Source organism: Salmo salar, chromosome ssa06 (assembly GCF_905237065.1).
Source record: "Salmo salar chromosome ssa06, Ssal_v3.1, whole genome shotgun sequence".
NCBI lineage: Eukaryota > Metazoa > Chordata > Actinopteri > Salmoniformes > Salmonidae > Salmo > Salmo salar.
In genome coordinates, this window is record NC_059447.1 from 36,226,763 (window position 1) to 36,245,264 (window position 18,502).

At 45.1% G+C, this 18,502-nt stretch overlaps 1 protein-coding gene across 1 annotated transcript in view; it reads right to left on the reverse strand.

Moving 5' to 3' along the window:
• Positions 1–18,502, reverse strand: part of LOC106607178 (protein TANC2) — a 147,105-nt gene that overhangs the window by 64,132 nt on the left and 64,471 nt on the right. The window contains 1 exon segment of the mRNA XM_045720468.1: positions 17,213–17,309. Coding sequence (XP_045576424.1) covers positions 17,213–17,276 — 64 coding nt within the window. The 5' untranslated portion in view covers positions 17,277–17,309.

Consider the following 18,502-nt stretch of genomic DNA (forward strand, 5'->3'; position numbering starts at 1 on the left):
CCTCTAAATACACCTCTGCTGTTTTCAACCAAGATCTCAGCGATCACTGCCTCATTGCCTGCACCCGTAATGGGTCAGCGGTCAAACGACCTCCACTCATCACTGTCAAACGCTCCCTGAAACATTTCAACGAGCAAGCCTTTCTATTCGACCTGGCCCTGGTATCCTGGAAGGATATTGACCTCATCCCGTCAGTAGAGGATGCCTGGTTATTTTTTTTAAATGCCTTCCTCTCCATCTTAAATAAGCATGCCCCTTTCAAGAAATTTAGAACCAGGAACAGATATAGCCCTTGGTTCTCCCCAGACCTGACTGCCCTTAACCAACACAAAAATATCCTGTGGCGTTCTGCATTAGCATCGAACTGCCCCCGCGATATGCAACTTTTTACGTAAGTTAGAAACCAATACACACAGGCAGTTAGAAACGCCAACGCTAGCTTTTTCAAACAGAAATTCGCTTCGTGCAACTCCAACTCTAAAAAGTTCTGGGACACTGTAAAGTCCATGGAGAATAAGAACACCTCCTCCCAACTGCCCACTGCAATGAGGATAGGAAACTCTGTCACCACCGATAAGCCCACTATAATTGAGAATTTCAATAAGCATTTTTCTACGGCTGGCCATGCTTTCCACCTAACTACCCCTACTGCATTCAACAGCACTGCACCCCCCACAGCTACTCGCCCAAGCCTCCCCCATTCTCCTTCTCCCAAATCCATTCAGCTGATGTTCTGAAAGAGCTGCAAAATCTGGACCCCTACAAATCAGCTGGGCTTGACAATCTGGACCCTTTCTTTCTAAAATTATCTGCCGAAATTATTGCAACCCCTATTACTAGCCTGTTTAACCTCTCTTTCGTGTCGTCTGAGATTCCCATAGATTGGAAAGCAGCTGCTGTCATCCCCCTCTTCAAAGGAGGCGACACTCTTGACCCAAATTGCTACAGACCTATATCCATCCTACCCTGCCTTTCTAAGGTCTTCGAAAGCCAAGTCAACAAACAGATTACCGACCATTTCGAATCCCACCGCACCCTCTCCGCTATGCAATCTGGTTTCAGAGCTGGTCATGGGTGCACCTCAGCCACGCTCAAGGTCCTAAACGACATCGTAACCGCCATCGATAAGAAACAATACTGTGCTGCCGTATTCATTGACCTGGCCAAAGCTTTTGACTCTGTTAATCACCACATCCTCATCGGCAGACTCAGTAGCCTTGGTTTCTCAAACGATTGCGTCGCCTGGTTCACCAACTACTTCTCTGACAGAGTTCAGTGTGTCAAATCGGAGGGCCTACTGTCTGGACCTCTGGCAGTCTCTATGGTGGTACCACAGGGTTCAATTCTTGGGCCAAATCTTTTCTCTGTATACATAAATGATGTCGCTCTTGCTGCTGGTGAATCTCTGATCCACCTCTACGCAGACGACACCATTCTGTACACTTCTGGCCCTTCTTTGGACACTGTGTTAACAACCCTCCAGACAAGCTTCAATGCCATTCAACTCTCCTTCCGTGGTCTCCAACTGCTCCTAAACACAAGTAAAACTAAATGCATGCTCTTCAACCGATCGCTGCCTGCACCTGCCCGCCTGTCCAGCATCACTTCTCTGGACGGTTCTAACTTAGAATTTGTGGACAACTACAAATACCTAGGTGTCTGGTTAGACTGTAAACTCTCCTTCCAGACTCACATCAATCATCTCCAATCCAAAGTGAAATCTCGAATTGGCTTCCTATTTCGCAACAAAGCATCCTTCACTCATGCTGCCAAACATACCCTCGTAAAACTGACCATCCTACCAATCCTCGACTTCGGCGATGTCATTTACAAAATAGCTTCCAATACCCTACTCAACAAGCTGGATGCAGTCTATCACAGTGCCATCCGTTTTGTCACCAAAGCCCCATATACTACCCACCACTGCGACCTGTACGCTCTCGTTGGCTGGCCTTCGCTTCATAATCGTCGCCAAACACATTGGCTCCAGGTCATCTACAAGACCCTGCTAGGTAAAGTCCCCCCTTATCTCCGCTCACTGGTCACCATGGCAGCACCCACCTGTAGCACGCGCTCCAGCAGGTATATCTCTCTGGTCACCCCTAAAGCCAACTCCTCCTTTGGTCGTCTCTCCTTCCAGTTCTCTGCTGCCAATGACTGGAACGAACTACAAAAATCTCTGAAACTGGAAACACTTATCTCCCTCACTAGCTTTAAGCACCAGCTGTCAGAGCAGCTCACAGATCACTGCACCTGTACATAGCCCATCTATAATTTAGCCCAAACTACTACCTCTTCCCCTACTGTATTTATTTATTTAATTTATTTTGCTCCTTTGCACCATATTATTTATATTTTATCTCTGAACTTTCTTCAAACTACAAATCTACCATTCCAGTGTTTTTCTTGCTATACTTTATTTACTTTGCCACCATGGCATTTTTTTGCCTTTACCTCCCTTATCTCACATCATTTGCTCACATTGTATATAGTCTTATTTTTTATTTTTTTTCTACTGCATCATTGATTGTATGTTGTTTTACTCCATGTGTAACTCTGTGTTTTTGTATGTTGTCGAACTGCTTTGCTTTATCTTGGCCAGGTCGCAATTGTAAATGAGAACTTGTTCTCAACTTGCCTACCTGGTTAAATAAAGGTGAAAAAAATAATTATGTGGACTGACGAATTATACTCTGAAGTAGGGGTTTACACTTAATGTATCCAAAATGCACATTTGGAGTGAACCTATACCTATTTGAACAGGGCCAGAGACCCCTGATGAAGACAAATGTCTGCTCTGACCTTGGTCTACTCTGAGCTGAAGGTGACCAGCTGTGTTCCTCCAGTTCCATATCAATCCAATCATTTTTCACATGTTTCGTAAACAGTGAAATGCTTACTTACGGGTCCTTTTCCAACAATGCAGAGTTAAAGATGAAAAAATATACGAGGAATAAATACACAGTGACTAACGAATAATAATGACGAGTAAAAGTAACATGGCTATATACAGGGAGAACCACTACCGAGTAGATGTGCAGTGGTACGAGGTAATTGAGGCAGCCATGTACTGTACATATAGGTAGGGGTCAAGTGACTAGGCAACAGGATAGATAAGACAGTAGCAGTAGCGTGTGCGGCGTCAGTATGCGGCGTGTGCGGCGTCAGTATGCGGCGTGTGCGGCGTCAGTATGCGGCGTGTGCGGCGTCAGTATGCGGCGTGTGCGGCGTCAGTATGCGGCGTCAGTATGCGGCGTGTGCGGGCGTACAGTATGCGGCGTGTGCGGGCGTACAGTATGCGGCGTGTGCGGGCGTACAGTATGCGGCGTGTGCGGGCGTACAGTATGCGGCGTGTGCGGGCGTACAGTATGCGGCGTGTGCGGGCGTACAGTATGCGGCGTGTGCGGGCGTACAGTATGCAGCGTGTGCGGGCGTACAGTATGCAGGTGTGTGCGGGCGTACAGTATGCAGGTGTGTGCGGGCGTACAGTATGCAGGTGTGTGCGGGCGTACAGTATGCAGGTGTGTGCGGGCGTACAGTATGCAGGTGTGTTGGGGTGTGTATGTGTGTGTTGGGGTGTCAGTGTAAGTACTGTATGTGTGAGTGTGTGTCTAGAGTCAGTGCAAGAGAGTTTGTGCTAAAAAGGGTCAATGCAGGGAGTCATTTGATTATAGCTATCTAGCGGTCTTGTTAGCAGTCCCTCTGAGTGGGACACGGAGGCGATAGACCAGACTTATAGGGCCTGGAGTTTATCCTAGCCGAGGGTTAGCTAGAGGTACCGTACTATAACTTTACTTGCCAGGCTTATTTTGTTACTACAAATACTAATTATTTTTCTCTCTAAATAGATTTATACATGGGGGAAACAAGACCTGAGGTACCATAACTAAACATACAATTCCCATCATCTGTTGTTTTCTCTTTGCTGTGGGGAATATTTGCCTGCTTGTTTAGAGCATGTGAGGAGGTAAGTGTTCCACATGGTTCCAGATGTTAAAGCCTTGTACAGCCTAGCAGCCATTATAAACACGCACTTCCAGTTGCGATGTGTGACGTGCTAAGGGATGCTAGTTAAGGTTTGTGTGTGTGTTTCTGGCCTGGAGAAAGAAGCAATGCTTGGGCGTAGTCTTGTGCTGTTGAATAATTCAGCGTTCTGGCTGGTCAAGGGAAGGGCTGTGTGTGCGTGCGTGCGTGTTTCTGGGCTGTGTGTGAGCGAGAGCATGAGGGAGTGGGTTAGCCAGCGAGAGGAGGAGAAAATAGAGGAGAGAAGACGAGATAAGACCCCGGGCTGTGAGCCACCACTCCTCCACTCCTGTTTTCTATCGGTTCTGTTTTGTTCCTCCTCTCTGTCCGTCAGTCTCTCATCAAGTGCTCCACACTGGGCTCTCTCGCTCTCTCCAAACAAAGCATGCTAAAGTTCATCTGGTGGCGTCTGCTACAAGCCTGGCTTCGCTAGCAGATCACTGTTTTTCCCACTTCAATGAAAACGACAAGGTTATAATAGGGCCCAGAGGTTTTCCCAACGACCTGACCTGTTCCTAAAGATTCACTGAGAGGGAAGTAACCAGACATTCAGTTTAAATCAAAGGCATCTGCTAGCAACAGGCTAAAGCTAATGGCAGAGGTGTAGACGATGGCATCATGCAGTGTCATAAGATGATTGCCTCAATGGACACTACAACATGTTGTTGGGAGTATCGATGAAACCATGGCTTAATGACAGGGGGAGCAATCCTGTGCTTCAAAGGATGACATTGGGAGACATTTGAGCTTCATAGAGCTTCATGAGCCTGTATTGCTGTAAACAGGGGTGGTAAGTAGCTGATGAATGTTGTGAGAGGCTGTGTGGATCCACAGTGTGTGCTGCCTGCTGTGCTCAGCGGCAGGCGTTGCATGATAAAGCCCATAAATCCAGCAGCGTCAGCATAATTCACTGAGGGGAGGAGAAGGAAAAGAGGGGAAGAAAAGGAGGAGAAGCGAGTCACAGTGACCTTGCGTACCATGATGTTATATATATATATATATATATAGAGTTAGCGGGACCCTAGAGAAACAATGTGAGAACATTAAAGCAAAGTTGTGACAACATTATTATACAGATGATATGGGACATGGACACAGTATCAGAAGATAACTCCTCACAAAACCCAGACATAATATACTCTATGGGCATTTCAAAGTTCCAGAGTGGGATTTCTGCTAGTTCTGAAGTATGGCCCATTTAATACAGAGAAATTGGCACAGTTGGCAAGGTAACCAATCCAGCCCTCCTCTTACTTCTATCATTGCACATCCAGTAAATCACCAGCAGAATCAATTGTCATATTCACTCTGTTGGTAATGCTTACCTATTGGATCCTAACTCTAAAAGTAGGAGAGATCCCACTCTGGAACTTTGAAATGCCAATAGAATATATTATGTTCAACAATATATAGCAATCAAATGTTAAAATCAAAATACTACTCATATGACACCAATGTTTGCTTTGTAGCACCTAGAGATGAAAAACTACGGAGTCTGGGTAAGGTCTTAATGTCATAAATGTGTCAACTTTGATAAATGTCTCAATTATGTCAAATATATACTACCATTCAAAAGTTTTGGGTCACTTCGAAATGTCCTTGTTTTCCATAAAAACGTATATGAAATGAGTTGCAAAATGAATAGGAAATATAGTCAAGACGTTGACAAGGTTATAAATAATGATTTTTAATTGAAATAATAATTGTGTCCAACAAACTTTGCTTTCGCCAAAAGAATCCTCCAGTTGCAGCAATTACAGCCTTGCAGACCTTTGAGGTAATCTGAAGAGATTTCACCCCATGCTTCCTGAAGTACCTCCCACAAGTTGGATTGGCTTGTTGGGCACTTCATATGTACCATACAGTCAAGCTGCTCCCACAACAGCTCAATAGGGTTGAGATCCGGTGACTGCTGGCCACTCCATTATAGACAGAATACCAGCTGACTGCTTCTTCCCTAAATAGTTATTCCATAGTTTGGAGCTGTGCTTTGGGTCATTTTCCTGTCGTAGGAGGAAATTGGCTTCAACTAAGAGCCGTCCACAGGGTACGGCATGGCGATGCAAAATGGAGTGATAGCCTTCCTTCTTCAAGATCCCTTTTACCCTGTACAAATCCCCCATTTTACTACCACCACCAAAGCCCCCCAGACCGTCACATTGCCTCCACCATGCTTGACAGATGGCGTCAAGCACTCCTCAGCATCTTTTCATTTCTGCGTCTCACGAATGTTCTTCTTTGTGATCCAAACACCTCAAACTTAGATTTGTCTGTCCATAACACTTTTTTCCAATCTTCCTCTGTCCAGTGTCTGTTCTTTTGCCCATCGTAATCTTTTCTTTTTATTGGCCAGTCTGAGATGAGGCTTTTTCTTTGCAACTCTGCCTAGAAGGCCAGCATCCCGGAGTCGCCTCTTCACGGTTGACGTTGAGACTGGTGTTATTGTGGGTACTATTTAATGAAGCTGCCAGTTGAGGACTTGTGAGGCGCCTGTTTCTCAAACTAGACACTAATGTACATGTCCTCTTGCTCAGTTGTGCACCGGGGCCTCCCACTACTCTTTCTATTGTGGTTAGAGCAAGTTTGCGCTGTTCTGTGAAGGGAGTAGTACACAGCGATGTATGAGCTCTTCAGTTTCTTTCCAAATTCTTGCATGGAATAGCGTTCATTTCTCAGAACAAGAATAGACTGACGAGTTTCAGAAGAAAGTAATGTTTCTGTCCATTTTGAGCCTATAATCAAACCCACAAATGCTGATGCTCCAGATACTCAACTAGTCTAAAGGTCAGTTTCATTGCTTCTTTAAATCAGTACAACAGTTTTCAGCTGTGCTAACAATTGCAAAAGGGTTTTCTAATGATCAATTAGCCTTTTAAAATTATAAACTTGTATTAGCTAACACACCGTGGCATTGGAACACAGGAGTGATGGTTGCTGATAAATGGGCTCTGTATGCCTATGTAGATATTCCATTAAAAAAATCAGCAGTTTCCAGCTACAATAGTCATTTACAACATTAACATTGTCTACACTGTATTTCTGATCAATTTGATGTTATTTTAAATGGACAAAAAAAATAGCTTTTCTTTCAAAAGGACATTTCTAGGACATTTCAAGGACATTTCTAAGTGACCCCAAACTTTTGAACGGTAGTGTATGTCCTCAAGCTTTCCTCCAAAGCACTATTCTATGGCTTACACTTCATGAAAATCCACCAAATCATGGTCTTTTTTTGTCTGGGTTTCGTGAGGAATCACTCAGAAATGTTGTGGGAGTGCAAGCGCAAGAACAGTTTGGGAATGTAATGTTTCTGCTGAGCCACTGTACTGTGTGGTGGGCACTTATCTAACAAGCCGCCCCCAGCAAACACTCAACCATGCCCACCTTCACCAGCCACCCACTATACTCATTACCCACATACTCTACACACTCATACTGGGCTATGGATTGGCCAGAAGAGAACAATACCATTAGCTGTATTTTCTCTCTGGGTGGTTAATGATGTGAGGATTTTAAAGCAAGTCATTTCCTCTCTATTCAGAAGCCATCAGTGCTTCCCTGCTGCTAGGCATTAGAGCAGAGTTAAAGCAGAATAAGAAGAGCAGCAGAGAAACTTCACAGGCAGAGCAACCTGTTTTTATTTTTCTCTCCCTGCAACTCCCTGCATCTCGAGAACCCAGAGTGGGCGAGAGATACTGACAGTGGAGGGATGGGTGTGTGTTTAGAGGGGAGAGGCAGAAAATGTGTGAGAATGAGTGTGGGACTGTGCATGGGAGGGTGAGGGGTGTGTGTGAGTGATAAATAATGCATGTTGGTGGGATGAGTGTGTGTACGTGATTGGATGCGTGTGAGACAGTAATTGTATACCTTCCTAATATTGAGTTGCACCCTCCCCTTTTGCCCTCAGAACAGCCTCAATTTGTCGGGGCATGGACTCTACAAGGTGTCGAAAGCGTTCCATAGGGATGCTGGCCCATGTTGGCTCAAATGCTTCCCACAGTTGTGTCAAGTTGGCTGGACGTCTTTTGAGTGGTGGACCATTCTTGATACACACAGGAAACTGTTGAGCGTGAAAAACACAGCAGTGTTGTAGTTCTCGACACAAACCAGTGTGCCTGGCACCTACTACCATACCCTGTTCAAAAGCACTTCAATATTTTGTCTTGCCCATTCACTCTCTGAATGGCACACATGCACAATCTATGTCTCAATTGTCTCAAGGCTTAAAAATCATTTTTTAACCTGTCTCCTCCAAATGACATCAATAAGGGATCATAGCTTTGACCTAGATTCACCTGGTCAGTCTATGCCATTGAAAGAGCAGGTCTATGCCATTGAAAGAGCTCCTGAAGATAAAGGCAGAGCACACAGACGCGTTACACACACACACAGACGCGTTACACACACACACAGACGCGTTACACACACACACAGACGCGTTACACACACACACAGACGCGTTACACACACTCATACACATACTGAGTATACAAAACATTAAGTTTTGTATACTCAGTATGTGTATGCGTAACGCGGGAGTGTGCGTAACGCGGGAGTGTGCGTAACGCGGGAGTGTGCGTAACGCGGGAGTGTGCGTAACGCGGGAGTGTGCTCTGCCTTTATCTTCAGGAGCTCTGTGCTGCTAGGGAGAGGAGGAAACGGCTACTTCACATAATTAGGCTGCCCGTGCTTGCGACTCGCCAGAGAGAGAGAAATCATACATGCAGCTCACATAACTCTGTGTGAGAGACGTTCAATGTTCTACACACCCCAGCCCTTCCCCGCCCATAACCTGTCACACCAGAGAGAGAGGGGGAGCTGGGCTGGAGAGAGAAAACCAGAGCAGTACATGAGGCAGAATCAGAAACCGAGAGATAAGCATTTCATAGCATAGAACCACACTGAAAAGATCAGAACTGGCAGTCATCCTGATTGACATCCAGTGGGCAGTGCTAGACTAGCTAGCTAGTACTCAGAGGTGTGTGCATCACAGAGCAGCTAAAGGACAGTCATCCCAGCAGTCTCAGCAGTAAACACGTACTTCTCTGAACCCGACCACAATTACCTGTCCCTTCTCTATGGCCCCTAGACTCCCACCACCCCTAGATCCCACCCTTCTATGCAAGTACCCTAGCCAGGTAAAGCTTGAGTCAGTCTCACCTCAGTTAGTAGAAAAGGTCTGCGTCTCCAGCTAGTAAAATCCTGTACCATGGTAAACTACTTGAAGGACGTGGCATAGAGATATGGCAATAGAGGCACACAAATTATGAAGAATAAAAAAGGAGAGGGAAGAGGAGTAAAAGAGAGAGAGATGGAGAGCTGTAGACAGAGAGTGAGCTCTGCAGTGTTGAAAGCAAGTGCCAGGTATTGGCGCACGCGCAGGAACACACACAAGGACAGACACACAGGAACAGGCAGGCGGGCGAACTCGTCCTCCCCCTCCTCCTCCTCCTTCCCTCTCCCACGCGATAGCGGCAAGTTAGCTCGCTCTACCTCTTCCCTCCCTCAGACACAGAAAACACTCGGAAGCTCTAAAAAGGCACACTGACTGCAATGTCCTCCTTGAACAACCACATAAAAGCATCAGTCACAAAACACAGAAATCCTAATAATTGTAGAGACAATAGTACAGACACATACTTGATCCATGCATCCTTATGTAAACCCACTCCGATACATAGATAGACCCACCCACACAGGCATAATCAAATAAACATGATTATTCACAAAACAACTCGTCACATCAGAGGGAACGGTGTTTGTGAACACAACCTTCAATCCAAGTGAGGGCACATTCAGAATAGCCGTGAATAGGAATATAGTTCTACTGAACTACAGAGTGGTAGTAGGTTAAAAAAATATATTTCCGGGTATCCAGAGGTGTTGAGATGAAATGCTATTTTAAAATGGGAAGCCTTTCCTTCCTCTCCAGGTCGCTCTTCCTCTGAACTAGAGAGGCTGTTTCTGTACAGGCACAATGGTGATGAACACACACAGAGTATGTCTGCTGTGAACCTTATACATTGAATGGGAGTATAAATGACAGTTCCCTTGCTTACAAAGTTTGTGCATGTGTGCATGCGTGCGTCTCTTTGATTATGTGTGTGTGTGTGTGTGTGCGATAACATGTGTTTTAGCATGTGTACGTGCACAAAGTGAATATGGATCGCATACGTATCCCTCTAAACTCCAAGAAGAGTTCCATCCGATGATCTGAGGTGACACTTTCCCACGGGGCTGAATTCCAAAGAGGACAGGTTCACACACACAAGCTGATGGTGGAGCTTTATAGTGCTGTAAACAACCCTATAAACCTGCAATGCATCAACACCACACCAAGACGCTACTTGTGGAGTCTGGCCATGCGTAACCTACTGAAAACTATAGGCATCCTACCAGACCACATGATTACAATGGTATGTAGTCGGCATCAGAGTCAATAGTACAACAGCAAAGTAAACTGCCTAGCAAAAGGACTTAATCCTCCTAATCAGATCCTAGATCTGTGGTTAAGGGCAACTTCTACCTTTACCAATAGAGAAGAGGAATAACACTTTTACAACAGCAGCTTGTCTGGTCTCCACCTACTGAAGCATCTACTATACAAGTTTGTATCACTTACACATAAATCATGGAGACAGATCTGAATCATCTACTACACAAGTGTGAATCACCTATCCATGAATCATGGAGACAGATCTGAATCATCTACTACACAAGTGTGAATCACCTATACACGAATCATGGAGACAGATCTGAATCATCTACTACACAAGTGTGAATCACCTCTACACAAATCATGGAGCCAGATCTGAATGATCTAGTACACAAGTGTGAATCACCTCTATATGAATCATGGAGACAGATCTGAAACAAATCTACAGGGGTACCATTTGGTCAATTTTCGCTAGGGCTTAAGACCCCTTTGCTACTGGCTGGGTGTGAGGAGGTTAGGGTTGATGACATTGATAAACCAGTGAGCTAAGCGAGACTGGGGCAGATCGTCTGCAGCCTCGGAGCCACGTGACACTGCGTAAAGCCTCGACTGGGGAAAGAAAAGAAGGAGAGATTAGGTCTCTAATGACTGTATCAGTCACTTGGAGGGCTGGGTGTAACATCAGTCACACACTGGGCCTTCTGGTGCAAAGTTCCATGCCAGAGTCTAGTGTCTGTTACTACTGAACTGAGTTTAGACTGGTTTAGAAGGGGAGACTCCTGGTGCAGGCTCTTTGGTGCAAGATTGTACCAGGGTGGAGACTGCCCAGAGAGGGCATTGTTAGCAGGGGAATAGGATGTACTAAGTCCTCCCATGTTATGTAGCTGGCACTGACTTTCATGAAACCCATTCTTTTACAATATAGTTTCCCTCTGTTGTAGACTGACTGCAGTGAGCAGTACACTCCTATGTCCTCTCCTGTAGCTTGTTCCTTTGGGGATTTGAGCGAGCTATGTGCTATGATGACCTGCCAAGTTACATAAGGTGATCCCTGTGATGAAGCAACACCTGGTGTTTGAGAAGCATTCAGCTCCTATAATCCCCACACTCCTCTATGTTGTCACTCATCATTCCAAGGGATCTAAAGGTTCTACACATAAAGGTGGAAGGAAGGGTACCACAGAGAGATACTGATGTGATGGATGGGAGATGAGGAAGGGTAGTGAGGTTGTCTTACTGCTGAGCCCCTCTAAGTGTTGCAGGCAGCGCCTGACCGGCACAGTAGCCCCCATCTTCCTGGCCTCGCTCCAGGGATGCTTTCTTTCCACAGGCAGCAGGGACTCTGGGGGAGGGGGGGGGGGGAGGGGTAGAGCTGGGGAGGTAGAGAGGGCTAGTGGGAGGTAGGAGGGATAGAGGAATGTAGGTGGGGGGCCAGCCGTTCCGCCAGATGAATGGAACCTGTCTGGATGGGCGTCCACCCAGGATCTGGGCAGTGGGCCAGAGCCTGTCAGCGGGCATGGGCAGTGAGACGGAGAGAGAGAACCATGGAGAGAAGGAGATCAGGGAGGTGGAGAGGGAGAAGGGGAAGGAGGAGTGTGGACTGATAAGAGTGAGGTAAATAAACGCATTAGCGCCAGAGATTTGGTAGAACAAAAAAATAAAATGTGTCCAAAAGTCTTACTACAGCCTCTGTTGGGCAAACACGAGGACACTGAATTACAAAAATCAACTCCATTAGCACAATCATTTAGAGGAGGGTACGTCTTTGGATCAAATATAATGCGTTTGATTCAGACAATGTTAACATGGTGCACCTCAGAACAGAAACCATTAGTAGAGCTGCATATCTTGGTTGTAAATCATACCTGACAAGCTGCCGGCTTCAGCACCATCATTCCCACAAGCGCTATTTAAAGAGAAACTAAATTCTGCGGAAAATAACCTCATCACCAAACGGGAAGTAATGAATGAACATGATGGGGATGATGGGCGGGGACAGCCTGCCTAGTAACTAAGGTCCACAGCTGCCGTGAAAATCTCTAATTTTGTCGATGTGCACAGCTTCCTTACATAACGCGTGGCTCTGCGCCTGATTGGTCTCGGTTGCATGAGCCTCTAAATTTGATTGGATTTCATTGACGCTGCTGACAAAAAAGCTTGCAATTAGCAGGCGGTGCTGGGACAGGCACAACGGTCTTGGCTGGCAATGACAGTCATCAGAGCCATTGAGCGGCGTTAGCCAGCAAACTCAGATTGCTGCAGCTGACACACACATCCCCTGGTCCCTTTCCATCAATCTGCTTTCAAGGCTGCATCCATACAAGCTGCTTAGCCATAGCACACCGAGTGTCCCAGTTCTGCAGTCGTATGCTGCATTTTGGAGAGGAATCAGCATCCACCAGAATGTGTATATAGTGGTATATAGTGGGTGACTGAACCCCTTCTGAAGGGGTAGGTGAGGCAGTTACTCTTGGGGAAAAATTGTCTGACTCTTAACTTTAACACTGAGCTCTACAGCAGTGTAGAAATAACCATTGAATACAGAACTGCCTTGGCTTGTTCCAGGAAACCCCACGGATCTGCCTTACAATCTACACGTGTTATGACATGTCCTAAATGTTTACCGCAGTCTGTGCAGGGTTGAGAGATTATGTTTTTTTCTCGCTCTGCACACGATATCGCACCATGTTGCAGTTGGCTGTCGCTAACGTCAGCTTTGATTCTTATCCAAGAGGTTGAGGAATCTGGAGGCTAGTAACCATCAATCCCAAGGTGACATCATGTGTTTTCCAGTGTGGTGAGATCATTCATGTTTACTTGGCAAGTTGCTGGTTGCTTGGATTTAATTTATGCCTAACATATGCTGAGGATATCGAAAGGTTGCTGGATCGAATCACCGAGCAGACAAGGTAAAAAAATCTGTCAATCTTCCCCTGAGCAAGGCAGTTAACCCACTGTTCCCTGGGCGCCGATGACGTGGATGTCGATTAAGGTAGCCCCTTGCACCTGTCTGATTCAGAGGGGTTGGGTTAAATGCAAAAGACATATCTGTTGAATGCATTCAGTTGTACAACTGACTAGGTATCCCCTTTTCCCTTTCACTTGCGTACAGGTTGAGGGATAAGAAGAAGAAAAAAAAAGAGGCAGCATACAAACCCTATGATATGTCTTTGAAACTAACAAAATAACATGGACATGGGAAGAGAGAATGCTAGTCATAAATGATTTGCCAGAACTAGTGGGGGGTCTTTCATATAAACAACAAGAGAAAAGCAGCAACTGCATCCCAAGGAAATTTGAAACAGACCATCCTTGGAGAAAAAAAGACCGCTTTACCAAGACCAACAGTTGTGGTAGTTTGGTGTCACGTTAGACTCTGTGTCACATAACAACCTTGTATTCTAAATGCTCCTCGATGTTTGCAGCAGTACAGCATTCTGGTCAACAGCTGGCTATGATTGAGCCCCTAACATCTCAAGAGAGAAAATGAGTAGACAGGAGTGCACCTCATCAACGCCAAACACCTCTGGCTCCGTGTCCCCCCCCCCACCTCATCGCCCCCTGCCTGCTACCCTCTGCCAGCCCACGACAAAACCACAATGGCCCATCTCCCACAGTGCATTACCTTCTTCTCTCTATTTCAACAGTATTCCAAAAATACTTTCTGCCTCAAGAGTAAGGCCAATGAGTTCATTTTCAGGCCCTTCAACATGAGACTACTGTGGTACACAGTCATAGTATCTTGTGACCTCTAATAACCTTGTATTACCCTAATTAGCCCTCTATGGCCTTTCATAACCATCTTTGGTCTGACAAGACAAGTAACTGAGGAAATCCAAAATGGCTTTCCGGTAAAACAGATACCACAGGCTTTTACCATAACTACCCTGGATAAAGGGAGAGGTTATGAAACATGAAAACCATTGCTTCAGATTTAGAGCCTGGACTACACTTGCCGCTCTGAATGGACTAGCCCGTTTGCTGAGTCACATTTCTCATTCTGTTTGGCTGGAACGGAGGAGCTCTGAACACACTGGGGTGGCACTGTTCTGAGGGTAAACATAGCGTAGAGCCGGACACTTTCCTCTCAGCGCTGGCTTTAGGAAGAAAAACATATACACCCGACGAGTAGTGGCCAAAATATACCACACCTCCCCACTAAGGTGCAGAACACAGTCATGACTGAGGTTGTACGTTGCCACGAAGACAGCCTTTGCTATAAGGAACTTCCACAACTTACAGAGACATGGAATTAAACGTAAGGTACTATCTATCGCTGGCTGGACCCCTGCCTTGAAAACTTTTCTGGCCCTTTAAATGGTGGCTATTAGCGAACTTTCAGCTTAATTGAAATGACAACGTGTCAAGAGTGGACACAGTGTGGGCTTGTGTGGAACAGAGGGTCTCTTGACACTGTGGCATGGTTTAAAACACTTTGTTACTGTGTATTTGGTTGGCTCAGGTTCTCTCAGGTCAGTTTATGAGCCTAAAGAACCTACTGTTACACTGTAGCAGAAATGTACACCAGTGAATCTCGAGTCTTGAGGAAAAGCAAGTCAGTTGATAACTGTCCAATGGTGGTACAACTTTACTTCCTCAAGCCATTGACAGTACTGTCCAACCTAGAGCACAATGTAACACATTTTACAAGTGATGCCTCTTCAGCATTCTAGTACAGTTAAATATCACACACACTGGTCTAAGGCACTGCATCTCAGTGCAAGAGGTGTCACTATAGTCCTTGGTTCGAATCCAGGCTGTATCACATCCGGAAGTGATTGGGAGTCCCATAGTGCGGCGCACAATTGGCCCAGCGTCGTCCGGGGTAGGCCGTCATTGTAAATAAGAATGTGTTCTTAACGGACTTGCCAAGTTAAATAAAGGTTACACACCCACACACCCACCAAAAAGTTATTGTTGGCATTTACGTATGTCCCCATTATCAGTAAAACATCATCAAAACCTATTTATTTCGCTTACTTGCTGTGCTGTTTCGTTGTTAATGTGTTCAGTTGTTTCACTCTCAACCAGGATTTCATCATACATGTCCAGCAGTGAAGTTTCACCTGTGTCTGTCCATGGCCTCTCTTCCTCGGTGCACACTGTCACTGTGTCCGTTTCCATCTTGTCCAGCTGTGTATGTAACATTTCACGTAAAGCCTGTTTCTTGTCTGCATCGAAGTAGCGGTCCTTGTACATGGCATCGAGCATGGTGGCAACACCGTAAAGAGAGAATGCCACCTAATCGCTGGTTCACAGCCTGTGTCGGCAGTTTTGTTGAGCAGGTGTTTCAATGCCATGAGAGGGTATCACGTCTGCTGCAGGCGCAATTGATGAGCTTTTTTCTCGAGTCAGTTGTTCGAATGGAGCTAGCTAGTGTGTTCATGTTTCCAAGTTTCAATCATTTTCTCAAATGCCATTGAAATGTCAGGAGCGGTATGACAAACAGCACAATCATGAGCAGGAAATACAACTTTCCTCAGTACGAAATCCTTGTCGACCCACTGTGCTGTCAGACTCATAATGCTCATGGGGCTGATATCGCTGGTCCAAATGTCAGTCGTGAAGCTAATAGCAGTGATGCTATTACTGTGTAATTCCGGTAGGGCAACATCTGAAAAATTGCGCACTTGGTAGTGTGTACCGGTGCTCAACCAGTCGGCGAAAGCCAACATCACCCACAACAGAGAACGGTTGATTGTCAAGGGCAATGAATTCCATTATCTTGGCGTTAATGGATTTCGCCTTTGAGTTGTCTCGCTGAAATGTTCTTACTCTTTCAAATGATGCTCGACTTCTTGACTGCTCAATCCACACAGCAGACATTGTGGGCTAGGTTAGGAATGCTGTGTTGCACGTGCAGCACAACATTTAACGTGGCATATATTACGTCGTGTACCTACGTTGTATAGGTATGCACGTCAGCTTTGACATCGGTTTTGCTGATGTTAAACTAGACATCGGGCAGATACCGACATTGGCATCTTTAGCTAATATCGGCCGATTCCGATATGTTCACCGATATATCGTGCATCCCTCATTTTTACGTTGCTAACATTTTGAGCCTGTAGGAACTACTGTAATGAAACTGCAAAATTATATTCACCATGCTGCAAAACATGTCCTTGGTCAGACAAAGACAGTAACATAATCGTGTAACTTACATTCATATAAAGTTTCTTCAAGTTAAAAGGAACTAATGATGGGAAACAATCCGTCTCCAGTTTCATGGGGACTGAAACCCTTTGTGAATGACCTCAAACCTCCATTTCCAGGAGATGAGTAACTTGAGTAAGAGAAGAGTGTGTTTGGGGTGTACTGTATAGCTGACTCTGCACCGATTTTTAGAGACGTGAACATAACCAGCTGCATCCCAAAGACGTACTTTACCAAGCTTCACACGTCTACTGATCGTGTGGCACGCTCCACTCCTAGTCCCTGGAGAGGGTGCCATCGGTGTGTAGTCACAGGTATCTCGTTCTGTACCGCGAGTCACGTTTTATCCCCCTAAAAAAAGCTAGGCAGACGCCAACTTGTGAAAGGAGGCAAGTAAAAGTGCTTAGGTTAATGACTTGGTTCCTCGCGGCAAAGAGAGACATCAATGGTAGATCTGTGACTTCAATAGCGGGCAATAACCACAGTTAGTAAGTCATATGTTGTATTATTGAAGCACATAGGTCAAATGTGAGTGACAAGCTTTACACACATATAGACAGACACACCACATACACAACACTGGTCAGACTGACTTACCACTGTTGCGATTTTTGCGGTTGGACTTGCCGCCAAGCAGCATCTTCAAGCTGTTCCTGAACATGACTGCACCGGTCTGCAGCGGCTATAGAGAAATCTGAAGAAGAAAAAGGGAGTGTTTTTAATGTAACGTAGGCTATATTTACTGATGCTGGTTATTATTTGTTGTCAGCATTATTCCCTTGGCATCTAAAGCTGGAATCGAGAGACTGAAAAATAGCTTCTACAGTGAAGGAAAAAAGTATTTGATCCCCTGCTGATTTTGTACGTTTGCCCACTGATAAAGAAAGGATCAGTCTATAATTTTAATGGTAGGTTTATTTGAACAGTGAGAGACAGAATAACAACAAAAAAATCCAGAAAAAACGCATGTCAAAAATTGTATAAATTGATTTGCATTTTAATGAGGGAAATAAGTATTTGACCCCCTCTCAATCAGAAAGATTTCTGGCTCCCAGGTGTCTTTTATACAGGTGACGAGCTGAGATTAGGAGCACACTCTTAAAACCTCTTGGGGCTAGGGGGCAGTATTGAGAATTTTGAAAAAAATATGTGCCCATTTTTAACTGCCTCCTACACCAACTCAGAAGCTAGAATATGCATATTATTGTTCAGGTTTGGATAGAAAACACTGAATTTTCTAAAACTGTTTGAATGGTGTCTGTAAGTATAACAGAACTCATATGGCAGTCAAAACCCTGAGACAAATTCTGACAGGAAGTGGATACCTGATGTGTTGAATTACCTTTAAGCCTATGCCATTGAAACACACAGGGGCTTATTAATTGTTGAGCACTTCCTATGGCTTCCACTAGATGTCACCAGTCTTTAGAAAGTGTTTTGAGTCTTATACTGTGAGAACTGAACGAACAAGAGCCTTGGAACGGTGATGGCCGATTAGACTCTTGCGCGTGAGTTCATGTTGGGTACTCTCGTTCCAAAACGTTTTAAAAGAGAATGCAAACGTCCGCCTTGAATATTATTCATGTTCTGGTTAAAAAAGGCACTAATGATTTATGCTATACAACGTTTGACATGTTTGAACGAACGTAAATATTTTTTTTCCCCTCGTTCATGACGAGAAGTCCGGCTGGCATAGATCATGTGCTAACAACACGGAGCTTTTTGGACATAAATTATGAGCTTTTTCGAACAAAACTACATTTGTTATTGACCTGGGATTCCTGGAAGTGACATCTGATGAAGAGAATCAAAGGTAATGGATTATTTACATAGTATTTTCGATTTTAGATCTCTCCAACATGGCGGTTAACCTGTATCGCAAAGCGT